Source organism: Ogataea angusta (assembly GCF_019207475.1).
Source record: "Ogataea angusta isolate 61-244 chromosome Unknown 61-244_NODE_3_length_881311_cov_93.026150, whole genome shotgun sequence".
NCBI classification, from domain to species: domain Eukaryota; kingdom Fungi; phylum Ascomycota; class Pichiomycetes; order Pichiales; family Pichiaceae; genus Ogataea; species Ogataea angusta.
In genome coordinates, this window is record NW_025065217.1 from 733,239 (window position 1) to 757,200 (window position 23,962).

The window sequence follows — 23,962 nt, forward strand, 5'->3', positions numbered from 1 at the left end:
TGAGGCTGTGCCCAAGATAATAAATAATCTTAATCAAAGGCAAATCAAAGCCAAGCTGCTTATTATATGTCCGCACCAAAGCAGCCGTTTCCGCCAGGGAAGGCGCAATTGCTTTTTATCAAGTCAAAGGTGTACATTCATGTGACCAATTCGAAGAAAGACAACGTCCCAGGGTATATTGTGATAGCCAAACCGTATATAGACTCGCCCAATCTCGATCTCGTGGTTGCGTTTATTCCAGAAACGGACGTGGGCAAAGAGGACAAGGAGGCTCTAGACTACTTTGATCTGTACGGACTGGATGGGGAAAACACCAGCTTTTACGGTTCCGGCAGCACAGACAGGGGCTCCACACAGGAGCTTATCTCCAGCAGTCATCTGCCTAAGGTGAACAAGTACATCACAAGACCGAAAATGTCGTCGCTGTCGTCGTACGCTTTTGGGCTGACCATCTCAAACATATACAGTATCCAGATCCGCCCGAAGGCCTCCACTTTATGGTACGGGTCGGTGGTGCTGCATCCCAAAAATTCGCTAGAAAAAGTGCCTGCTTTATTTTTCCACGACGACGAGTGTCCAGGGACCATTCGCGAGGAAAAATTGAAAAACCAGAGCTTCAATCCTTTTGCAGAGAACATGAACGGCGGCCTGTATTGGGGTGGAGACAGATTTATCAGCTGTCTGCGGAATTACTGTGTGTTGGAGCAGTCTCCATTGGAAAAGGGCATGGTTTTAGTGAATCCTACTAAGGAAGATAGCATCAACTTTATTCCCAACATTATTGACACCAAAGATCCGCTCGAGAACGCCACACAGACAGTGGACCAGTTCATTACGAATGCAAAGTGGAAGGTTCTGACGGGCCTGGCCAGCATCACATCATTCGCCAGAAAACAGATCGGCCAGGTAGCAGAAAGCAATAAGATACCAGAACCTATCAAGAAACTGTTGCAAAAACCAGAAGTGCGGGTTATCGGCGACGAGTTTGATAGCGCAAATGTCTACTTGGCGAGATGGGCACTAGCGGTGCAGCAGGAGGCCGAAAAGTCGCGGAAACTTATCATTGGTAATAACTACTATCACCAGTTGATTAGAAGTGAGTTGGGCGAGAATTTTGGTAATTTGACACCATATGAGCTGTCGAAGGCCACGAGGCTCAAGCCTGTGTCAAGCATTGAGTGGACCAACATGTTTGATAGCGCCGGCAGACTGCAAATCACCGTGGAGGAGGTGAAGGATCGAATTTTCCATGGCGGTCTCGAGCCTTCTGCACGCAAGGAGGCATGGCTTTTTTTGTTGGGAGTGTTCCCTTGGGACACCAGCAGGCACGAAAGGGATCAACTAATCCAGTCGCTACATGATAGCTACAACGAGTACAAAGAAAAATGGAAGTCAGATATGGAGCGACAGATGAACGATGAATTTTGGAAGGACCAAAAAGTGCGGATCCACAAGGATATTCGCAGAACGGACCGCGACATTGAGATGTTCAAGCCTGCCTCTCCAGAAAACGAGAACGACGAAGACGACGAGAACGACAACTTTGGCAACCCTAACCTCACCGTCTTGAGGGATATATTATTTTCCTACAACGAGCTCAACTACAACTTGGGCTATGTGCAGGGAATGAGCGATCTTCTCTCGCCACTATATTACGTGATACAGGACGAGCCACTTTCATTTTGGGCGTTTGCATCATTTATGGAGCCAATGGAGCGCAACTTTGTCAAGGATCTGAGTGGAATGAAGCTCCAGATGCAGACACTAAATGAGCTTGTCCAGTTCATGATCCCAGAGCTGTATCTGCATTTGGAGAAGTGCGATGCCAACAGCTTGTTCTTTTTTTTCAGGATGTTGCTGGTATGGTTCAAACGAGAGCTCTCCTTTGAGGACACAATGAGGCTCTGGGAAATATTATGGACCAACTACTACTCCTCGCAGTTCGTTCTTTTTTTTGCCCTTGCCATCATGGAAAAGAACTCAAAAATCATTATCAACAATCTGAATCAGTTTGACCAGATCCTCAAGTTCATGAACGACCTGAGCGGCCATTTGGACGTTGACGACCTGCTGATGCGTGCAGAGCTGCTATTTTTGAAATTCAGACAGATGGTCGAGTTGCTCGACAGGAAGAACTCGAAGGCTGGCGCACACGCTCTGAGGGAGACCACGGAGGCGGTGGTGAGCGACGAGCTGCGCCAGCTGCTCTCGAAGGAGCCAGTTATCCAAAAAGAAGAACCAAGGACCAGCGACACTCCATTTGGTTAGATATCATGTATTTACGTAATCAACCGAAGAAGGGGCCCGGGCTCATGGCACCTTTGCACCAATGAAATACGGTTGCGAAAAAAAAAACCTTTCACCATTCAAAGGGTTCACTGTGAACAGGATATTGTTGTCCTGTCGTCGTTTGTACCGAAACAGACTTTACCAACCCCAAATTTCGCTCTACAAAGTAATCCGTTTTCATACGCGTATCAGCGGTGTAAGGAAGCTTGATAACAACCGAGACCCGATTGTTTATTTTTTTAATCAAAACATCAAAACACCAGCAGCTCAGAAAAAATAACAATGGCTTCCAACGATGCCGAGTCGTCGCTGGAGTCTGCCGCTGCTACTGCCACGGCAGCCATGAAAGCCAGCGAGCAAGAAAAAACCTCGAACGCCGTGCTCGAGGACGAAAGTTTGATCAACAATCTGGTGGAGAGCTTGGATAAGCCGGACGACACTGATGCTTCCATCAAGGCTGAAGAGTCTCTGGTGGATCCGTCCTTGTCGCGGTCGCCGCTTGATCAGGTCCTGCTAGGGCAGAAGTTTATTTTGCTGGGAAATGGTGCGGCCAATGAGGATGTTCGCCACGTGATTGAGGAACTGGGAGGAAGTGTGGTGAGCGGTGAAAACAGCCAGGGAATATATCTTGCTCGGTCTGCGTCGGACGTGAGTCCCAACGTCAACGTTCCGGTGTACTCGTTCAACTTTGTTTATACGGCGCAAAGAGACCACGTTCTGCCGGACCTGAACGATTTCAAGCTCCGCCGTCCGCCCCAGCTACCGCAGAACCTCAACATCAACATTGGCGAGTTGGCAAAGACGGGGCTCAAGGAAGACGAGTCTGTTGAGAGCGCGTTATCAATGAGCGCTGAGCCCCAGAAGAAACGGTCGATGAAATTCACAGAGCTGGAGGATGCTTGTATTTTGGATTTGATCAGACGAAACCCGAACCTGCGGTCGACGCACAGCTTTTTCGCCAAAATTGCCCAGCTGCCCGTGTTAAGCGGCCACACAGGCAACTCGATCCGGTTCAGGTTTCGCAAAATCCTGGCAGATAAGCTCGACTACGTGTACCAGGTGGATCCGCAAACGAACAAGCTGATTTTGGACCCGGTGACAAACGAGCCTATCAAGATCAAGGACCTTCCAAGTCTGCTGAAGTCGCAATACACCGCCGAAGAGGACTACGAGCTGTGCAAGCACATTTTGCATTTCAAGGAAAACATGTCGCAATACGCCAAGAAACGGAAGCTGGACGGCAACAGCATTCCGGAGTCGGTTTTCACCGAGCTGGTGGCCAAGTTCCCGAGACACAGCGCGATGTCGTGGAGAGACCGATACCGGAAGTTCGCCTCGAAGTACGGTCTGGAGGAGTATATGAAGTACTACGAGGACTGTTTGGCGAAGAACATCACCCCGCAGCCAATGAAGAACTTGAGTTCGAGAGCAAAGGATTCCAAGGACGTGAAGAGAATGAAGCTGGACGACAAAAACGACATGGTTCCTAGTCTGGACAGAATCGAGGCATTGGCGCGCGTTTCTGTAGAGCGCAAGGAAACCGAGGAGAACGCTGCAAAGAAGGGATATAGCCCGGAGGCCAAGAGCGAAAAAGACAAACGCCTGGACGACGGGGCTGCTTCCGCCAATCTCTTTGAAGACGCGAACGAGGACGAGATCAAGGCTCTGAACGACGATCTGAGCAAGTTCGACGCGCTGCCTTCCATTGAGACCGAGGGCAACTTCTCCTTCGAGGAGCTCAAGAAGGAGGACCCGGAGCCGCTGAAAAACAAGTCCCTGATCAACGTCGAGGAGACCTGTGCGCAGATCGAACAGATATTTGGTAGCTTTGGCTCTTCCATCACCACCTCTTTTGAGCTGTTCAAAGTGATGAACGAGAAAGTTGGTCTGTCGATGGGCTGGCTGACGTACTGGTTTGATTGCTCGTGCGGCCACCTGAATCTGTTCATGGCGGCCATTCTCAACTATATCCGGAACGACGAGCTGATACTGAGCAATTATCCCGGATTTTGGACCTCTGAGCACGACCGCATGCTCAAGGAGGAAGACAAAATTCCAGATTTGATCAAGTTGCACGGTGTGGAGTCGGTCACGAAACGGCGAGAGGCACTGTACGGCGAATAGGTGTATACTGTTATTGCTGCTTTGGCACTGAAATAAAATCCGTGAGTTTGGACTGTCCACGACCTCAATATATTTATCTCCGTCTTTGCGGAAGCCCCAGAAACGGTATATAAGGAGAGAAGCAATTGCTCTCTCCCCATCACAGAACACAACTCAAGACATGTCTTTTGAAGGAAAATCTACTCTCATCACTGGTGCCAACAAGAACCTCGGAAAGGAGACCGCCCTGGCCTTTGCCAAAGGTGGTAGCAACCTAGCTCTGCACTACCACTCCGCCAAGGAGAAGGATGCCTTGACCAAATTTGCTTCGGACCTTGAGTCCAAGTACAAGGTCAAGACGGTCGTCATTTCTGGCGACCTGACCAAGGAGAAGGACACCAAAATTCTGTTCGACACGGCCATCTCTGCCCTGGGCAAGATCGACATTGCCGTTAACAACGTCGGTATGGTGCTGAGAAAGCCATTGGCCGAGACCTCTCTGGACGAGTACAACACCATGTTCGAGACCAACACCACGGCCTCGTTCCTGTTCCTCAGAGAGGCCGCCAACAAGGTTGCCGACGAGGGAGCGGTCATTATGCTCACCACGTCTCTTTTGGCAGCATACACCGACGGCTACTCCATCTACCAGGCTGCCAAGGGCGCTGTCCACTATATGTGCAAGACCTTGTCGAAGGAGTCTCCTCGCAAGATCTCGTTCAACTGCGTGTCTCCAGGTCCTATGGACACGCCATTTTTGTACGGCCAGGAGACCAAGGAGCGGGTCGAATTTTTCAAGTCACAGAGTGCCTATGGCAGACTCACAAAAATTTCGGACATTGTGCCTATCATCACCTTTTTGGCTAAAGACGGTCACTGGATCACTGGCCAAAACGTGTTTGCAAACAACGGATTCACTGCTCCGATCTAAGTTATGTTGAATGGATTTTACTTTGGCTTTTTCTTACTCCACATCCCTATCACCGTGCTGATGGATGCCACGCTGGCCGTCCCTCGTGCCTGGCAGCTCGACATCCAGAAGCAGTTGAGCGACTTCCACGTAGCCCAGAACAAAGACTTTCTGTGCGCTGAGCCGCCGCTGTGGCTCCAGTATTTTGTCGGGTTTGAGCTCGTTTTCCAGCTGCCCCTGTTTGTGGTCGCTGTGGCCGACTACTGGAAGAACAAGCGCTTCTCGCTGAAACTGCACCCGTACATGCTGCTGTACGGCTTCAACGCGTCGTTCACCACGCTGTGCTGTCTGGTCTACGTGTTCTTCGAGAGCGCGGCGCACGGACTCACCACCGCAGAGACGCTGAACCTGCTGGGCGTGTACTTCCCCACGTTTGTGATCCCCGCGGTGATGACCGTCGACTTTGCGTCGCGCATCAATGCCCGCCTATCTACGAAACAGCACACAGATTAGCCGATTAACTAGTTGTATTTAGCCAGCAATTCATCGACCAGAGCAATGTACTTCTTCTCGGCCTCCTCCTGGGAAGTTCCCTCGAGCTTCTTCCAGGCCTCCCACTTGTACTTGCCCTTGAAGTCGAAAACACCCGGTTTGTCGGTGGTGTTGTCCCCCACCGTTGCCTGCTTGTACAGGCCGTACAATTGCAACAGCTCGTCGTCATTGGGTCTTTTGGCCATATTCTGGACCGCAGCAGCCTACGTATTAGCACGCCAACACGGCTTGGTACTCACTTTGTCGGTAAATTCTTGAGAAACCATGGTGGTAGTAGTTGGTTAAGTTTTCTTTTGCTCAATAACCCACTCACTCCATGTGAGATTTTATTTTTGTCGAGAAAACGCCGGTCGATCGACGCTGATGGTGAACAAAACGCGAAAGAAATCTCAACCACACCATCCACTCCTTTCGCTGCAATGCCCAAAGACCGAAGCCACAAACGGAGGACCCTGCTTGTCGTGGGCGTGCTGTTCCATCTGCTGTATCTGTGGTCCATCTTTGACATCTATTTTGTCAGTCCGTTGGTCCATGGAATGAACCATTTTGTCAGCACAGACAGTCCTCCAGCCAAACGTCTTTTCCTCATCGTTGGCGATGGACAGCGCGCTGACAAGACACTGGCCAAAATCTACAACCCAGAGACCGGCAAGAGCGAATATTTGGCACCGTACATCCGCTCTTTGATAGAGACTCAGGGCACGTACGGTATCTCGCACACCAGAATGCCTACCGAGTCGCGACCAGGCCATGTGGCCATGATTGCAGGCTTTTACGAGGACGTGAGCGCGGTCACGAAAGGCTGGAAAGAAAATCCTGTTGATTTCGACTCTGTCTTCAACCAGTCGGCCCATACTTACTCTTTTGGCTCGCCAGACATTCTACCCATGTTCGCTGCCGGGGCATCTGATCCCAGCAGAGTGGACACCTGGATGTACGGGCACGAGTTCGAGGATTTCACGTCGTCGTCCATTGAGCTCGACAAGTTTGTGTTTGAGCATCTCGACCAGCTGTTCGATAATTCCACCAAAGATCCAGCTTTGGATGCCCAGATCCGACAGGAGAAAAACGTGTTTTTCTTGCATCTGCTGGGAACAGACACGGCCGGCCACAGCTACAGACCGTACTCAAAAGAGTACTACGACAATATCCGCTACACGGACGACCAGATCCGCAAGCTGGTGCCCAAGGTGAACAGCTTTTTCGGAGACGACAAGACAGCGTTCGTGTTCACCGCAGACCACGGAATGAGCGATTTCGGCTCTCACGGTGACGGCCATCCAGACAATACACGTACGCCGCTGGTTTGTTGGGGCGCGGGTTGCAAGAAGCCAGATTTCATCGAGCCGTCCAAAAACGAGTATCTGGCCAAAGAGCCGCTCGAGATGGAAACGTGGGGGCTGGACAATATCAAACGGCACGACGTGAAACAGGCAGACATCGCCTCGCTGATGTCGTTCCTGATTGGCCTCAATTACCCTGCCAACTCCGTGGGCGAGCTTCCAATCGAGTATCTGGACGTTCCTGAGCTCGACAAAATCAGAGGACTCTATCAGAACGCATTGAGCATCCACGAGCAGTACCTAGTAAAGCTGCAGGAGGTGGCAAGCAACCAGTTTGACTTCAAGCCGTTCCCAGGTTTCGAAACCAAGTCGGGCCGTGCGTACCAGGCTGAGATCGAACACCTGATTGAGCTGGTGTCTGAGGGTGTGACCGAGGCGGAAAAACCAGCCATTGAGCTCATCGAGGAGCTCATTACGGTGTCGCTACGGGGCCTCGACTACCTCCAAAAATACAACTGGCTGCTGCTGAGAAGTATTGTCACCCTCGGCTTTGTTGGGTGGATCGTTTACTCTTTCATTATTTTTCTGCAATTGTACATTGTGCCGAGCCATGTGAAGCCCACGATCCAGACGTCGGCCGGCTGGATGGAGCAGATCAGCGTTCACACGCTTTTCGCGTCGCTGGCAGCTGGCCTGGGCTACGTGCTCTACTACCAGAACTCGCCTGTCAACTATTATTTCTACACGGCTTTTCCACTCTATTTTTGGCACAGCATTGTGGAGCAGCGTGAGACCCTGATTGTTGGACTCCGTGAATTTTTCAAAGGATACAATAAATGGTTTATTTTGTTGGTGTTGGCAGCAATCGTTGGGTATTTTGAGTGCATCACGATAGGGTTCACAAATAGGGAAATTTTTGTGCTCATGTTTGTGGTCCTAGGGGTCTACCCGATGGCTGTGGCAAAACTGCCACTTTCACGAGGCCTGGCGTGGGTTACAACGTGCGGCATCCTTTCCTTTTTTCCCGCGCAAAATCCTGTCAAAACTGAAACCTTGGAGCTGATTGTGGCGGGTGGAGTGCTGACTCTGTTGATCGGCGCAGCGGCCCTCTACCACTTGCGCTTGCCCCCATACACAGCAAACTTGGTGCTGGTGCAATTGGGACTGGTGGCTCTTGCTATTGTGTCCACGTCAAAAGCAGTGGTGTCACTGCAGCGCCGAGAAGGATTACCTAAGGACGCGCAAATTCTAGGGTGGCTCAACCTGGGGCTCTCGCTACTTGTGCTGCCCTTCTTGCACCAGCGCAGGCCGGACCCGAGTTACAAGACACGTTTCCTGGTCATCTTCCTGGCGTTTTCGCCGACGTTCGTGATCCTCACAATCTCGTTTGAAACCCTATTCTACGTGCTGTTCTCGGCAATGGTGTTCCAGTGGATCGAAGTGGAATCCGCGATATCCTCAAGGGTGACAAAATGGCCGCAGCTGCTGAGGGTGGCCATCATCGGGTTCTTCTTCCTACAGATCGCATTTTTCGGAACCGGAAATATTGCGTCTGTGTCAACTTTCTCGCTGGATTCGGTGTACCGGCTGCTGCCGATATTTGATCCATTCCCAATGGGCGCACTACTCATGCTCAAGCTGATTATTCCGTACGTGATTCTGAGCGTGGGACTTGGGCTGATGAACGTGAAGCTGCATCTGATTATTTTTAGTATTTCGTCATTGATCATTTCGTTGAGCGACTTGCTATCGCTCAACTTTTTCTACTTGGTCAAGACCGAGGGCTCGTGGCTGGACATCGGACTCACAATCTCCAATTATTGTCTCGCAATATTGAATTCGCTCTTCATTTTGTTGCTCGAGCTGTTGTCCAACATTTTGCTCGCTAAAACCGAGCTGGCAAAATCTGGCCACCACACCACGGAGAGGTCGAAAATCGACCTGACCATCGACTCGCCCGAGTACAGGTCCATTATGCGCGAGGTCAAGCGTGTCGAGTCCCTAGGAGGCTCAATTGCTACAAGGGTGAAGCGCAGATCGACAAAGACCTAGACCGATAGATTGATTGTATTGTATAACCACTAGTGTAAAACAAATATTCTTCTAGACTGCGCCGCATTTGTAACCAGTTCTAGCCACTGATGCATGGGGCTAAGCACAATTTCCACCCCTGGTACTGTGGCTTGGCGCGTATAGCGAAAAATTAATTAAACTGGGGCGGGCTTTGCGGGCTTTACGGTTTCGCTGTTGGGTCTCGACCAAAAATGGTGGCTCCGAGCCACGCGGTGCGTCAAAATTTTTTTTCCAATGACTACTATTACCGAAAAAAATGTGACAGCAATGAATATATGACTCTAAATTAGTCGTGTCGCACATGAGGAGAGAAAAATTAAGCTAAACGTGGTTTAAGTATAAATAGCCCGATAAAGTGGAGGTTACATTTTCAAAAGTTTCAAGAAAAGTTTTCACCCAAAATGTCTGCTTTCAACGATTACTGCTTGGTCTGCGAGAAGATATGTACTAGCAACTCTGTCTACTGCTCTGAGGAGTGTAGAGTGGTGGATCAGCAGCAAACCGCCTCGCCTACCTTGTCTACCTGCTCCTCCGTGCAATCCGCGCAGACATCAAACTTCAACTCGATCCCAACAATTATATCTCCTGTGTTGGCTCCACAGTATAACTACGCGCCTGTGTTCAAAAACACGTCTAGCTTGCTGAAATCACCACCTATCAAGGATTTGAGCTATGAGTCACCTATGCTCTCGAGTATATCATCTGTTCAGAATGACTTGGACTCTAACAGGCTGGATTTGAACGCTACTAGATCAACCGCTCCGCTGAACGTGAGCGAAATACCCAGATCACAGATGTACAGGTCGGCCGCCCAAAACGTGAGCGATCTACTCTCACGTACTCCTGCTTCGGAAAACTACAAAAAATGGCTTTCTACTCATTAGGCCGATTTTGAAAACTTGCATCGCTACATCTGCATTTCACGAATGACTTTTAAACTCATCGTCATGAAAATCATCAGGGAAAACTGGGTTTTTCTTTCATCATTTACATCGGATACCGCGCTGTTGCCGGATTTGGGCTGTTTACAGCGCTAGGTACGTTTAACAGGGCATTAGGTTCTTCATCTTGCATTACATCACTCAAAGCATATATAGTAAAGTAATTAAACTTACGTCATACTCTATTATATTTCTTATTAATTCTGCAAAGAAGATGATTTGACACGCTTCGCTTGCATAAGTGTGGCTTTCGATACTTCTCGAAAAATCCAACACACTAAAATTTTAAATGTTGGGGAAAATTTTTCACCTGTAATAGTAAACGTACACAACACGTAACTGCAATTGCGCAAGTCCCTCCTTGTTTCGGGCCCTGAGGTCACACCTGCGCGCCCCTCACGATGTATACCACGTCACCATCGCAGACTTCCCTCACCACTCTTCCGTTCGCGGGCACGTAAACGTACTCCTCCGTCTCCGCTTCATCCCTTCGGCGGCGTCGGAAAATTGTAAGTTTTCTCATGCTTTCGGTGGTTCTATTATTATCATTTCGGATCTTGAGCAAGTCCGCCGCGGAATCAAGCAGCCTCCCCACAGGCCAAGATTTCGAGACAAATATTGCTTTTTGCTCGGTCAAATGCGCGTCACCAAATTTAGACTCATCGGGCACGTATTGGCAAAAAATATACACGCGCTCAGATGCGGGGATCTTGGGATCCCCAACTGCTTGGTTTTTCAATTTTGACATTTCCACCATCCGCGAGGCCGGAGTGTCTTTCTTAATGCGGAAGAACGGCTTCGATTTCGATTTGTGGTACGAGATGAACGCCTTGAGCTTTTTCAGTGCCGCATGGTTCGTTGTGGAGGCGAGTGTCTGTTTCTGTTTGTGGTCTGCTTCTGCTTGTTTTCGTATTTTCTCCAGATCTGGGAACAAAGATGCCGACGTGACGTTGCTTGTGGATTTCATGGTTGGTCTCGTCACCTTTGAAACCCTGCAGTTGTGCTCATTGAAGTCCAATCTGTGGTCTGTGCAAAACGACGTCGAACAATGCGGACAGGTAAACGGGAGAAAGTCCACTCTCTGGCAGACGGAACATAGCCGTCCAATGTCTAGTAGCGACTCGTCTTTGGCTGCGGTAGTCATGGATTGTCAGCAAAGACTGATGCAGTATTTATATATCCTTTTCGAGTGGCAAATTTGCCACACCAGCCACGAGCCAGAAAAAAAAATATTTGTAATCTCCGTGGGTGCCCCATGATTTGTGATGTCAATGTTTTATGGCCGCAGGAGGACTACGGCTCGTCTGTGACGGCGTCGCAGCTCTCTGAGCTGAAAAATAGACTGGCGGTGCTAGAAGAACTGGGGTACACTCATGTTGCGCTCAATTTTCGCATACGACAAGGCCAACGACTCCCGGCACAGGTAAACCCCATCGATTTGTCGCCTTTTTCCGAGTTCAAAGACCGACTCAAGCTTTTCACCCGGGTCACTCTAATCGTGGAAGACGCGTCGCAGATGCAGACGGTGGCAAAGCTCCAGAATGCCTTTGATCTTGTGGCTGTTGAGCCGCGCACAGAAAAGGCGTTGACTTCTTGCATAGTTAATATGGAGGTGGACCTTATCTCGTTGGACATGGCCAACAGACTCCCGTGCTATCTGAAGCACAAGACCATATGTTCTGCTACCGAAAAAGGTGTTTATTTCGAGATCAAGTATTCAGATCTGGTCGACACCAGCTCAAGCACACGGGCCACAGCCATCTCAAACCTAAAACAGCTGTTTAGGGCTTCGCGGTTGCGAGGTCTTGTGTGCTCGAGCGGTGCCAAAAGCGCCAAAAGTTTACGCAATTATAGCGATGTGGCCAACATGTTGGTCCTATTTGGACTAGACCACAATCGCAGTCAACAGATATTCAAAGACTGGCCATTGAAAGCACTACTTGCTGGAAGACTCCGGATCAAGTCATACAAGCAGGTGGTGGCCATCAGTGGAGACGAAAATCTAATAGACAACTCCTTGGAGGGAAAGAACAAGCAGGACGCAACGCCGTATAGACAACCGAAGAGAAGAAAGGAAGACAAGCCGTCCACGACGTGACTTAGTTGGATTTCGAAATTGCTTCTAAATGCTTATAGATCAGACATCAAAATTACTTGCTGTTACACATAGATATGATCATGACCCGTGATTCAGAGGCCCTGCTCTATTTCTTCCTATCGTTCTGGCTCAGAAACTGCGCTCGCATCTTGTTTTGCTGCATGGCGCGTTGCAGCAGAACGCTCTTGGGTCGCGAGACGACGATCGGCTTGCGGATACTTTTTGGCGTGACTATATGATCAACCGCCTTCACTTTGTTCTTGTTGCGCTCCAACGTGAGGTTTCTGGTGATCTGGCGAAGGTTTTGCGTGGCTGTCCGACGCTGTAGCTCTCGTTCGCGAGCATATTTTTCGTACAGCTCTCGTGCGGGCACTTTTATCTTGCGCCCGTTTTTGATTGTAATCTGCTCACAAGGGCGTTCTGAAAAATCGCGTTGGATCAGACACTGCCAGAGCGGATCGTCGTGCGCAACTATCTGCGGAGACTGTTCCTCGATGGCTCTCAGAGCCTTAGCTGTCTTCTTCTTGAGAATAGGTTCCACCAGATGGTAAGGAGCTTGTCCTATGTCGTTGATCAAATGCGCATTTTGAATGCACTTCATCCGGGCCAGCTGTGTCAGCGACAATGGACCTTTTCTAGGAAGCGCTTTCTCCACTATTAACATATACTTTGTCTAGTATAGATTTTAAAAATATATTTTCAAACTATTTTTTCCACACTGCCCGCAACATTTTCATGCAGCTCCGTTAGGTCTCAGACCACAGAAGAAATTCAGGGCATATGCCTCAGACTCAGGAATCTCGTCAGTACCCTCCACCTTGAAGGTGATGGTGCATCCCTTTGGGAAGTAGAACGTGTCGTGAGGAGACACAGTGTACGTAGCTCCAGTCTCGTCACTGATGGTGAACTTTCCGTGCACCTCCAGGTTGATCTTCATCTCGTCGTAATCGTATGCATACACGAGCTCCTTTCCACCCTCCTGTCTATAAAAGCCAGCAGAAATCTGCTTGTCGGGTGGGGCATCAGAAGTAAAGGTGTCCGAGAGAAAAGAGTTGTTTCCTGGTGAAGGAATTGGCTCTGGCTTGACAGTGTATCCGTTGTCTTTGTGGGACTTGTAGAAGAGAGGCATGATTTGTTTTCAGGCGGCCAGCGGCCGGGTATTTATAGCGTCTGATAAGATTCGAGTACATGGAAGTTCCCAATTGGGGAAAAAAATACGGGGGATGGAAGTTTAATTTTTCACGATCCGAGCACCCTGAAGACACCCAGAAGCGGCGGTACCGCTTACTGTGGCCAAGAGCTCCTGCTGGGACTTTGGGCTGTTTCCAAGAGTTCTGCTGAGCTCGATTCTTCAACTTACCTAAATGGCTTATCACCGGAATAGTTTTCCGTTTTCGGTAATAATGCTCAAGATAAAGAAGGGTGTATATATACTGGACGGCCGCACGGTGTTAGCCAGCAAACATCCACCATGCCTATGAAATACCTTTCCAAGGCTGAAGGTTACGATAAGCTGCCGGCGCCTGTTGGCCCCACCTCGTATCTTGAGGACACAATGTCCTCCAACGCAGAGAAAGACTTCCAAATCACCTCGGGTTTCTACAAGCAGGTCAGTGGCGAGCCGCTCGTGTACACCTATGGCTACGACGAGATGAAGGTTGTTCTCGATGTGAAGGGTACCGTCGAGATCTCTGACGAGGAAGGAACCAAGGTGTATCCGCAAAGAGGCGACGTGTTGTACTTCAAAAAAGGCTGCACCATCACTTTCAAGGCCGTCGAGGACGATGCGTACGGATATTTCTGGTACTGTGGCCGCAAGTCATTTGGAGAAATATAAGTTTGCAAAGTATTTAAGGCAGTAGACTTTTAATGTACGACACCCGACACAGTGGATCTCCGCCTGTCAAAATAATTTTTTTACCGTGCGGCTAGCGGTGGAGCGGACTTAGCTTAAGTTTTTTTTGTTGGAGATAACTTGTCGGACATATCCTCCTTGCATACGTGAATAAAATGAGCACGAGTCCTGAGGAGTCGCAGAGCAAAACACAGTATCCGCCCTACAACCCCTATGCCTGTGTAAGATGCCGCCGACTCAAGAAAAGATGTACAAAAGACTTCCCGCGATGTGCCAATTGTATTAGAAACAATGAGCAGTGCACTTACGTCGAGAGGAAAAACAGACGACGCGTGCCGGAGCAGAACTTTGAGAGGGTCATCGACACCCAGCAGACTGCTCTACCTGCGCAGCGCGACTCTTTGCCGCCCATTTTTGCTCGGCTTGCCGAGCCCCAGCCACAGTCCCAACCGGTATTCCAGCGAATGAACGGTCCTTTTGGGAGTTCCAAAGAGCTGGCCTCCTTTGCGCCTCAACCGCAGCATCATATAATGTCAACGCAACAGTTCCTGCCTGCTCCGGGCCAGAAATACTTGCCGACACCACAGCAGCAATTCCAGACCCCTGTGTTGCCTCCTTTGTCCCAGAAATCGGCCCCATTGCACAACTTGGTGAATCGCGCGACGCCCGGACGTGGACCCAGTGAGCTCTTTGACGCGCCGACGCGTAAACTCGACCACGAGCCCGGGATCGACCTGATCCACTCAAACCTGGTCCACACCATTATGGGCAATAAAACCCCTACACCACCACTGGAGCCGTTGGCTATAAACAAAGATCTGGCCTTGCAATTTGTCAAAGCGTACTTGGACCACAACAACAGATCGTACCCGATCTTGAACGAAAACGAGTTTCTAGACAAGGTCGCGACGGTGGACTTTGACAGTTTCTTCCAGTCCCGCGGCAATCTTGACGCATCGTTTTTTTTTGAGCTCAATATGATAATGGCCATTGGTTGCACCACCTTGGAGCGAGCAGGAGTCATTGACAAGAGCAAAGGCTACTCCAAGTATTTTTCTTCGAAGTCAATGAGTCTACTCACCTCTGCTGTTTCGTTCCAGGACATCTCTAGCGTGCGGTCGCTGGTTCTTTTGGGAATCTACTCATTCTTCGACCCAAAAGGCCTGTACTCGTGGTCCATTGTGGGAATTTTGACCAGATTAGCACTTTCGATAGGACTCAATCGCAAAATCAGAGACGTTGAAGCCAAGCGAATGACTCCCGCGCAGATAGAAATGAGACACAGGCTGTTCTGGGCCGTCTTCAATATGGACAGGCTGATATCTACAAGCTTTGGACGACCAGTGGCCATCAGAGACGACGACATCAACGTTCCGTTGCCCGAGCCGATTGATGGCGAAGGGATTGAGACTCTCAACGTTACTCGAAATATTATAGAGATGAGAAGAATCGAGGGAAAGATCTTGACAAGCGTTCATTGTGTGAAGTCGTCGGAAATCTACCCCACCGCCGAATCCAAGGACGAGGTTCTCAATAAGATACGACAGGACATCGAAAAATGGTACAGCAACTCACGACTCTTATCGTCCAAGTCGTCTCAGAAAGGAAACATCTCTTTTTTGGAGTCCACGGCATGGTTCTCGGCAAGGTACTACCACATGCTGATGTTGTTATACCGCCCCTCGTACCTATTTCCCAAACCATCGCTCAACAACCTGGAGATTCTGGGCAGGGCCTGTCTCCAAAACTTGTCTTTCACATACAACCTTTATACTTCGAATTTGCTACCACTGAACTGGATCACACTTTATCGGTTCTTGACAACTTGCACCACAATTTTGTACTGCTTGTGCCACTGGTCAATCGACCTGGTCGAGTCCAAGACCGACATCCATTTGTGTGTGGAGATCCTCAATGGGTTCAGCGAGAACTGGTACTTTGCCAAACGCTGTGCAGAGGTGTTCAAGACCATCGACGACGCTATTCTGGATATTTCGATGAGCAGCTCCAACGGCCAGATACAGCCAGTTGACCAGCTTCTGGTCGATTTGATGAATACATCGTCGTCATATCACGAAATCCTATTCGAAAATGAGGTCGATATATGGTTTGGAGATGACTTTATGATCTCGGACGTGAAGAAGAAGTCAGGATCAGAGGATTAGAAAAGCCATACATGTACTATAGCCTGAAATCTATGTAACACAAACGGGCATAAGAGTTGGATATTTAGCTATTATATAACCTCTTATTGACGCAAGATAACTATCCCGAGCCTTGGCAAAGGGTACCAAGCTTGGCATTTTCGATCGAGCGTAACAGATATTGTAATATGGGCCACAGAACCATCTGGTGCCCAGACATGTTCACAGGCAGTTGCCAAAGATCCATTATTGCTCTCCGTTGTCTATCGTGCTCAGTCTCCTCGGGCCGTTATATAGCAATCTTGCGAATGCTGAGCTGCGACAACATAACTATTTGGCTCCCAATTGTGTCGTTTTAAGTCCCGAATCATGTAGAAGCCGATAAGCGTGAGACGTTACTCATAAGCAATCTAGCTGAATTAGTGGGAGTGTATTGGGTTGGTGCTATGCATGCAAATATCGATCTCATATATTCAGTCGTTCTCCCAAACACGAAAATATAATAGCTTCTCAATAGACCGTCAGTGGTAACGCCAAAACTCCACCTTTTCCGATTTTAAGATCAAGCACGTACTGTCTGGCAAGGAAACATGTTTGGAATTCGGGAATAATATGGAAGCTTTCAGCTTTTTTCACATCAAGAACAATCGCTGCAGTAAACTCGGATTCATGATGAGGCCCAGCGGGTCTCCAATTAAGCTGGACTCGTTGCGGCTCAAATAGGTCAATTCTGTGCTCGCGGTATCTTAGATATTTCAGTCCCAAGATATCCTCGTGTAACTGTCTCGGGAGAGGCTGCCCTAGTTCCTTACAGAGCGTTTTTAGCTGTGCGTCCCATCCCTCGAATCGCCTATTGATACCAACGAAAGTCCGGTAATTGTAGAACCTCCCTGTGCCCTTTAGACCAAAATGCAATGGAATATGTGCTCTAGAGTGCATATTGACAACTCGTAGGCTCGGCTCTACCACTATCTCTTTTGGTAGCACTCCATCCAAAGACTTCAGGGAAATAAGTACTTCACCAGATTTTATGCTTGGTAAGATAGTGGCAGAAGCTGCCTTCTTGAACATATGGATACTGTTCGGGCCTGACAGTATGTCGTTAGAAAAGGTCTTATGTAAAGTTACCCTTTCCGGTCCAAGACTTGCGGGCTCAAATGAGTGCAACACAATCTGTCCATTACACTGGACTTGCACCTCAAATTCAGCCTCCCCTTTGAGAAACCCTCTGTTCAGCTTGATCTTTTGAATGCCAGACAAGTCTAAATCTTCCTGCTCCCTGCCCCTCTTTTTCTTGACAATGTAATCCGTGGCGACAACACTTTCAAGTACGTTTTGATCGGTGACCCCAATTCTCCGAAGCTTGCACTTCTCCTCAAGAGTCACTTCTAGCTCAGCTGCCTGGTGCTCAATCTTATCCACCTGCAACTGGAGGTCTTCATCCTCATCGATAACGGGATTGTTCGTATTTGTGAACCTCAAAAACGCGCTGCTTTCCTCCAAGATCACGAATGGAAGTTCATAGCTTTTCTGCTCATCGACACTTTTGGCTATCTCCTCACTCCGTGCCAAGATATGGACGTTGAGGGAATAGGATACCGATTGTCCAGGCTCGTTGAAGGTTTGAGTGACAATAGGAGCGCCTTGCTCGTCCAGGCAACCGTATCCCAAGCGCTCGCTAATTTTGGCCTTTGCAGCTCTTCCGTTGTTGGCGAAGGGGTTCACTCCTAGACTTGAGGGCGCCTGCAAATGGCTCTCGTACTGATGGTTGCAAGCACTGTCCAGCAAGAAAGATGGTAGTCGGAAAGCAAATGCTTTTTTGTACTTTGTTCGCGGCTGCAACTTTCTGCTGTTGGGGAGCCCAAAGATGGCACCATCAACGGGATCTTTTCCCGTACAGGGACTCTTCTCGAGTTGCTGAAAATCACACTCGTGAAAGCAGGCCGCTAGATCGAAACTTTTCAAGAAACAGTGTTTTTGGTAGGTACATTCTGTCCCGGAATCACCATTCTGGGGTATGGTAGCAACTCCGTCCAAAGAGACAAAAAACATTTCAAACGGTATGATACCATTACCAGTGTTCTCAATAGTTACAAGTCCATTCACCACATCTCCTGGATAGAAGCAAAGCAATGGAGGCCTGCTCTCATAAGGTTCACCAAACAAAGGCGATTGGTTTGTGAAGGTAATTGTAATCTGCACTGGTGCGTTTATTTTTCGCAGACTCTTGAGATTGTTCAAAACCAATAAATCTGGATTCTGTAAGGGTGAAACCTGCTCTTCGGACGCAAGTCCTCTTGCAGAATAAGGACAGCTCGTTTCCTCGTATCCGGGGAGTTCTATCTCATCCCCGGGGTCCAAAACCGTTCTGTTAAAGAGCTGATTATGCATTTGAAAGGAAGGCAGGACATCCTCCATCACTTCGTCACTCAAGGAGCTGTCCATACTTCAAAAGCGAAGGAAACTAACCAAAATGGAAGCCCGTGTCTTTACAAAAGTGTGAGTCAGTCTGAGATCTTACTTTTGTCTGATAAACAAGAACTTCACAGAATTAGTAATCGTGCTTACATACAATATTTGTCGCTGATAAGTTTTCGAGGTAGCTCGCGACAAAAAATGCAGGAAGCTAGATTAACAGATTTGCTGTAAATGCATTTATATCACATTTCATCGAATACTATATCATCTAAGATCAATTAGGCAACCCGGATCGGTATCCCCAAGGGCTTGTTTTTTCCTATCTTGAGCTCCAGAACATACTGTCTTGCCAGAAAACAGGTCTGGAAGCTTGGAATCAAATGCACGTTACGTGTTTTCCTGCTCTCGTAAATCAGCGGAACTTTAACGTTGGCAACGAATCCTTCTTTGGTTTTCTCCCACTTCAGTCGTATGCGTTGCACCTCAAAAACGTCGAGAGTATTCCCTTTACATCTCATCTTGTTCAGACTAAGCAAGCTTTCATATAGGTGCTTGGATATAGGACGATTTGTTCTCTTTGCAAGACGTTTCAGCTCCCATAAGTAGGTTTCGAATTTTCTGTTGATCTTGAAAAAAGACCCCGTATCATAAAACCTACAAGGAGTATTCTCGTTGAACACCAAAGGAAGGTGATGGCCAGAATAGATGTTGAACGCTCTCAAACCAGGCTTCACGGTAATATCTTGAGGCAACACCAACGCATTGTCGTTTGTTTTCAAAACAAACTCGATATGAGTGAGCTCTGTGTTCAGCTCTGTAGGGGCGGTGGACACACTAACGTCTTCAAAAATTGATGACGTGTTTGAGGTTGTGAACGGCCTATATTGCGGGAGCTGACCAGTGCTCCTTTTGACGCAAGCCAAAGCAACTCTCTTCAAGGGAGCAGGCTCGAATGAAGTCAAAGCCATTCCATCTGTGCTCTGGATGTCAATCTCAAGTTCTGCATCAGTCTTCAAAAACCCTTTACCCAACCTAATTTTGGACGGAATGTTTGATGTTGGATCCCCCAAAGAGTCGAGACACTTCTTTTTGTCGGCACCCTGTGCCGCCAGTAGCTGGTCTTGTTCTTCAGTGTCAATAATTCCGGCCTCAATCAAGCCTCCACGCTCCTCGAGATCAACAAGAAGCTCTGCCACTTGGTGCTCGATCTTGTCTAACTGCTTCTCGGCACTTCCGCCATCGTAGCATGCTGGAATATTGGTGTTTGTAAATCGGAAGGGAACACTGAAGTCTCTCACGATGATGAACTGATAATCGTGAGTTGTGTGACGCTTGTAAAACCTCTTATAAAGCTCCTGTGGTCTTCCCAGTAACCTCAAATTGACACTGTAAGTAATTGACAGGCCCTTGTCGCCGAGATCGTTGGTAACAATGGGAGATCCTTGCTCGTCCGCTCTACCGTAACCGAGAGCTTCATTGACTCTGATATCCATTGCCTTGCCACCTAAAGCGAAGGGACTCACTCCAAAGCTCGGAGGCACTGGCAAGTGATCGAGCGTGCCACTAGAGCACGAAGTCTCTAGCAGATATGAGGGCAGTCGGAACGCAAAACATTTTTTATGCTTGGCTCCGGGGAAAATTTGTTTCAAGTCACCAAATCCGTACAAGGTGTCATCCACAGGGTCCCTTGATAAGCATTCCCCCATTTTATACGGAGTTGGGTTTATACAGCCGTGGTGGAAGCAAGCACTCAGGTCGTATGTTCTCAAAAATGTTTGTCGGTGATATTTGGAGCAGGTGCTATTGGGAGACTGGGGAGCAGTCATCGTTCCCTCAAGCGAGACAAGAAGCATTTCGAACGGGATGATTTCATTACATGTGTTTTCGACAGTCACAAACCCAACAATCATATCTCCGGGCTGGTAGCATCGAAGAGGAGACTCCTTTTCATAAGGTTCCCCGAAAACAGGGTATTTTTTCGTAAAGACGATAGACACCTTTAAAGGCAAATCGATTGTCTGGAGGGTACTCAGGTTATTGAGCACAAGTAGATCCGGATTGTCAATTGGCGAGATCTGGTTCTCAGCAGCTACAGACTGCGAAGATGTGGTGGATTCAGGGTATGATTCCCCGTATTGGGGCAAACCCGATTGAGGGATTCTCTCGGTATCGAAGAGCGTTCGATTGAACAGGAAATTGTGCATCTCAAACGATGGCAGTACATCTTCGTAGTATTCGTTTTCGGGGTTGGGACTCATCGTAAGTAGCCATATGAACGCAAACTCTTGTATTTAAATAAAATCATAGTATGAGTCAGCCATCAATACCCTCTTTGTGCGAAAAACTCTAGATAGATCCATTGAAAAGTTTCCCGAAACCGTAACGCGGAATTTTGATTAATAATAGCAGTATGTCCGCACTATTGTTTGGCGGAGCTAATTATCCAGCAGGGTAACCATGGATAGGGCCCAAATCTTGTCCTCACATAGTATTAGTACTCGCTATCGGGAAATTAAGATTTTTCTTCGTCAGTCGGTGAACCGGTAGACAGGACTCACAATTTTAATTTAGACTTTGTGAGCCCTAACGATATGAATATATTTTCAATATTTTTTTAAGGTTCGCGACATGAGCTATAATACAGAACGCGTTGGGTCGGGGGACGAGTCGGACAAAGACGTGTTTTCTGATACACCAGGACACAGTGTACCCACGACGGCCGACTTCTCAAGCTTCAACCTAACAAACTCTCCGCGCACCGCAGGAGGGAGTCCGTTCAGGTCGTGGTCTAGAGACGCGAGTGCACGAAGAGAACGGCGTGCTGCGCGCTTGCAGAGCATCGAAGTGTTGCGGGCCAAGCTGGCAGGGTCTCCCAACGGCAGCTCTGAAGAAGAACAGCAGGAACAGCTGGACATCGACAAGACACTGAATATATTACCTGTACCTAATTTCACCGTCAAAAACACATGGCGAGGCACTAAAGACGTGTCATCGGGCAAGCAAACAAGCAATAAGGGCAAGTCTGCCTCAGATTTCAACGAAATAGACAGTTTACAGAAACAATTGACAGATTGCAAAATTCAACTGAGACTGCAGAAGGAGTTGCTGCTGGAACGATATGGCGAAGAGAGTTCGGCAATGGAGTTTTTGAGGCGTCAATTCGAGCACACTGACGACAATAGAGAGACGGAGCTTTTAAGAAAACAGTTTGACGACCTTGTGAAAGCATTCGAGGAGCTACAAAGTCAGCTGGAGGTTTTACAGCGGGATCATAGCGACTGGAAATTAATGGCTGACCAAATCCTAGATGTGATTGAGGAGGCCGGCGGGGATTCCACAATAGTTGAACGAGCGCGCAAAGGAGGTTTGAGTGCAAAGCTGAGGGCTGTTGGATTGGAAACAGAGAGACTATCGCAAAAACTGGACTCAAATTTTGGACTAGTATCTGGGGAGATGAATGGACAGAATTCAAAAATCAAAGGAACGGAAGATGAAGAGGCACTGCTTGAGAGACTAGATGAGTTGGAAAGTAAGATGCATCATCTGGCTAATGAAAATGCACAACTCGAGAACCGTGGCAGCGAGCTGGAAAAAGAGAATAAAAAGCTTAAAGATGAACTTGAAAAGCTGACTTTGATGGAGGAGGAAAATCGGAAATTGAGAGAAATGGAGAGCAAATTCGAAGAGCTCAGAATTCAGAAGTCTCAGCCTGATGAGAAACTAATTGCCATGGAATCCCGGCTGAAAGATTACGAAGACCTCCAGGCTAAATTTGAGGACACCAAAACCAGATTTGATAGTTTGCTGGAGGAAAAGGAAAACATCCAAATGCAGCTTTCAGAGGCACAGCGACAGCTTCAGGCAATTGAGGATCGCGAGATTGACCCAGATAAAACTAGCCCCGAAGAGCTTAGGGAATACGTTGCAAAAATGGAAACTGACCTCAACTCGTCGCTCGTCAAGCAGAGGCAGCTCAATTCTGAGAAAATCAAGCTCAACTACCAAATCGACGAACTCAAATCGCAAATACGTTTACATGAGGATAACGCACTTTATGCAGAACAGAAATGGCAAGACTACCTTACCAGTGATGTTAATTTCCAGACTCACCTAATTCAAATTCTTAGTGAGATACTGGATAAACAATCAATTAGAGAAGCTGCTGCAAAGATACTACAACTTGCCAATAGAGATGAACTCCAGCTCAACGAAACAGATACAAAAAAGCTATACGAGACCATTTTCGAGTACGATCTGGCTGCCGTGCGAACAATCGTGGCAGATCATGCCGAAATGAGTAAAAAAGTGTCTACAGACCATGCTCCGGTAGCAGACGAGTCACTAAAATTACGGATAGAAGAATTAACAAAGAGGTGGAAGCATGCCGAAGAGACGCTTGCGTTTGAGCGTAAGCAGTCTGAAAAACGGCTTCAAGAACTGGAACGGGAAAATAAGAAATTACGACAATAAAACTAATCTAGTATTCAATCTTGCATTTCATCGTCGCTGCTATCGCCTTCTTCGCCCTCTTCCTCGGCGTATTTGACGGCCTCGTCGAATAACTCCTTGGGCACAAGCTGGTGCAGACCGTTCGTTTCACTTTTACTGGCCCACGTAATTTCGAGTTCAAAATCTTTGTCCTTGTTGTCCTCGTGGGCCAGATATATGATTCTTGCAGCCTCCTTGACGGCCTCTTTAGCTGTGATGTTAGGCAGATCCAGTTTTTCCAGCTCGCTTTTGGCTGTCTGTCTACCCTTTCCAGTAGCTGCGCCGTAATAGCCCCAGTAGGTGCCGCTTGGCTCGACCATGTACAGGTGTGCACCATCGTCGTCCACCCCACCAACAATTGCATTGATGCCGAACGGTCTCACCGAGTTGTAGCAGGTGTATGCTTGCACGTAGTATCCGAGCCGGTCTATTAATCCTGGAAGGCCAATTGGCTCTTTGTAAAGCGATTTGAAAGACTGGGCCTCATCACGGCCACGGTTCACAAAATGTCTTCCATCTGGTATGAGTCCGGAATACACAACACCCACATGCCTATCTATGGTTTGTATACGCTTGTTCTTGCCCGGAGCCAACAATTTGGACGCAATGATCTTCTCAGTGGCCAGCACAATCCCGTCTTTGCACCGGATCCCAATCGAGGTTCCTGCGTTCTCAACCGCCTTCGAGGCATATTCCACTTGAAAATTTCTCCCATCCGGCGAGAAAATCGAGTTTGACAAGTCGTAGCCCGTACCAATGGATGTCTGCTTGTTAGTTGTTACAACTCATCTGTATACCTACCATTTGT

At 48.2% G+C, this 23,962-nt stretch overlaps 16 protein-coding genes across 16 annotated transcripts; 9 read left to right on the plus strand and 7 right to left on the minus strand.

Moving 5' to 3' along the window:
* Window positions 1-66: 66 nt before the first annotated feature.
* Window positions 67-2,268, plus strand: KL928_001884 (uncharacterized protein; the record flags this gene model as incomplete). Its single annotated transcript, XM_043202298.1, has 1 exon — window positions 67-2,268. One exon carries the CDS (start codon window positions 67-69, stop codon window positions 2,266-2,268), a length of 2,202 nt encoding a protein of 733 aa, XP_043061161.1.
* Window positions 2,269-2,571: 303 nt separating this feature from the next.
* KL928_001885 (uncharacterized protein) lies at window positions 2,572-4,413 on the plus strand (the record flags this gene model as incomplete). The annotated part of the gene is made up of 1 exon (XM_043202299.1): window positions 2,572-4,413. The coding sequence occupies one exon, from the start codon at window positions 2,572-2,574 to the stop codon at window positions 4,411-4,413; it is 1,842 nt and encodes a 613-aa protein (XP_043061162.1).
* Window positions 4,414-4,573: 160 nt separating this feature from the next.
* Window positions 4,574-5,323, plus strand: KL928_001886 (uncharacterized protein; the record flags this gene model as incomplete). The annotated part of the gene is made up of 1 exon (XM_043202300.1): window positions 4,574-5,323. One exon carries the CDS (start codon window positions 4,574-4,576, stop codon window positions 5,321-5,323), a length of 750 nt encoding a protein of 249 aa, XP_043061163.1.
* A 33-nt stretch (window positions 5,324-5,356) lies between these two features.
* KL928_001887 (uncharacterized protein) lies at window positions 5,357-6,039 on the minus strand (the record flags this gene model as incomplete). Its single annotated transcript, XM_043202301.1, has 2 exons — window positions 5,357-5,704; window positions 5,854-6,039. 2 exons carry the CDS (start codon window positions 6,037-6,039, stop codon window positions 5,357-5,359), a joined length of 534 nt encoding a protein of 177 aa, XP_043061164.1.
* A 234-nt stretch (window positions 6,040-6,273) lies between these two features.
* Window positions 6,274-9,189, plus strand: KL928_001888 (uncharacterized protein; the record flags this gene model as incomplete). Its single annotated transcript, XM_043202302.1, has 1 exon — window positions 6,274-9,189. The coding sequence occupies one exon, from the start codon at window positions 6,274-6,276 to the stop codon at window positions 9,187-9,189; it is 2,916 nt and encodes a 971-aa protein (XP_043061165.1).
* A 422-nt stretch (window positions 9,190-9,611) lies between these two features.
* On the plus strand, window positions 9,612-10,094 carry KL928_001889 (uncharacterized protein; the record flags this gene model as incomplete). The annotated part of the gene is made up of 1 exon (XM_043202303.1): window positions 9,612-10,094. One exon carries the CDS (start codon window positions 9,612-9,614, stop codon window positions 10,092-10,094), a length of 483 nt encoding a protein of 160 aa, XP_043061166.1.
* Window positions 10,095-10,530: 436 nt separating this feature from the next.
* On the minus strand, window positions 10,531-11,295 carry KL928_001890 (uncharacterized protein; the record flags this gene model as incomplete). The annotated part of the gene is made up of 1 exon (XM_043202305.1): window positions 10,531-11,295. The coding sequence occupies one exon, from the start codon at window positions 11,293-11,295 to the stop codon at window positions 10,531-10,533; it is 765 nt and encodes a 254-aa protein (XP_043061167.1).
* Window positions 11,296-11,406: 111 nt separating this feature from the next.
* On the plus strand, window positions 11,407-12,249 carry KL928_001891 (uncharacterized protein; the record flags this gene model as incomplete). Its single annotated transcript, XM_043202306.1, has 1 exon — window positions 11,407-12,249. The coding sequence occupies one exon, from the start codon at window positions 11,407-11,409 to the stop codon at window positions 12,247-12,249; it is 843 nt and encodes a 280-aa protein (XP_043061168.1).
* A 106-nt stretch (window positions 12,250-12,355) lies between these two features.
* Window positions 12,356-12,913, minus strand: KL928_001892 (uncharacterized protein; the record flags this gene model as incomplete). Its single annotated transcript, XM_043202307.1, has 1 exon — window positions 12,356-12,913. The coding sequence occupies one exon, from the start codon at window positions 12,911-12,913 to the stop codon at window positions 12,356-12,358; it is 558 nt and encodes a 185-aa protein (XP_043061169.1).
* A 69-nt stretch (window positions 12,914-12,982) lies between these two features.
* On the minus strand, window positions 12,983-13,378 carry KL928_001893 (uncharacterized protein; the record flags this gene model as incomplete). The annotated part of the gene is made up of 1 exon (XM_043202308.1): window positions 12,983-13,378. One exon carries the CDS (start codon window positions 13,376-13,378, stop codon window positions 12,983-12,985), a length of 396 nt encoding a protein of 131 aa, XP_043061170.1.
* Window positions 13,379-13,720: 342 nt separating this feature from the next.
* On the plus strand, window positions 13,721-14,086 carry KL928_001894 (uncharacterized protein; the record flags this gene model as incomplete). Its single annotated transcript, XM_043202309.1, has 1 exon — window positions 13,721-14,086. The coding sequence occupies one exon, from the start codon at window positions 13,721-13,723 to the stop codon at window positions 14,084-14,086; it is 366 nt and encodes a 121-aa protein (XP_043061171.1).
* Window positions 14,087-14,259: 173 nt separating this feature from the next.
* Window positions 14,260-16,269, plus strand: KL928_001895 (uncharacterized protein; the record flags this gene model as incomplete). The annotated part of the gene is made up of 1 exon (XM_043202310.1): window positions 14,260-16,269. The coding sequence occupies one exon, from the start codon at window positions 14,260-14,262 to the stop codon at window positions 16,267-16,269; it is 2,010 nt and encodes a 669-aa protein (XP_043061172.1).
* Window positions 16,270-16,758: 489 nt separating this feature from the next.
* KL928_001896 (uncharacterized protein) lies at window positions 16,759-18,693 on the minus strand (the record flags this gene model as incomplete). The annotated part of the gene is made up of 1 exon (XM_043202311.1): window positions 16,759-18,693. The coding sequence occupies one exon, from the start codon at window positions 18,691-18,693 to the stop codon at window positions 16,759-16,761; it is 1,935 nt and encodes a 644-aa protein (XP_043061173.1).
* Window positions 18,694-18,944: 251 nt separating this feature from the next.
* KL928_001897 (uncharacterized protein) lies at window positions 18,945-20,924 on the minus strand (the record flags this gene model as incomplete). Its single annotated transcript, XM_043202312.1, has 1 exon — window positions 18,945-20,924. One exon carries the CDS (start codon window positions 20,922-20,924, stop codon window positions 18,945-18,947), a length of 1,980 nt encoding a protein of 659 aa, XP_043061174.1.
* Window positions 20,925-21,294: 370 nt separating this feature from the next.
* Window positions 21,295-23,136, plus strand: KL928_001898 (uncharacterized protein; the record flags this gene model as incomplete). Its single annotated transcript, XM_043202313.1, has 1 exon — window positions 21,295-23,136. The coding sequence occupies one exon, from the start codon at window positions 21,295-21,297 to the stop codon at window positions 23,134-23,136; it is 1,842 nt and encodes a 613-aa protein (XP_043061175.1).
* Window positions 23,137-23,150: 14 nt separating this feature from the next.
* Window positions 23,151-23,958, minus strand: KL928_001899 (uncharacterized protein; the record flags this gene model as incomplete). Its single annotated transcript, XM_043202314.1, has 2 exons — window positions 23,151-23,791; window positions 23,952-23,958. 2 exons carry the CDS (start codon window positions 23,956-23,958, stop codon window positions 23,151-23,153), a joined length of 648 nt encoding a protein of 215 aa, XP_043061176.1.
* Between the last annotated feature and the right edge of the window lie 4 nt (window positions 23,959-23,962).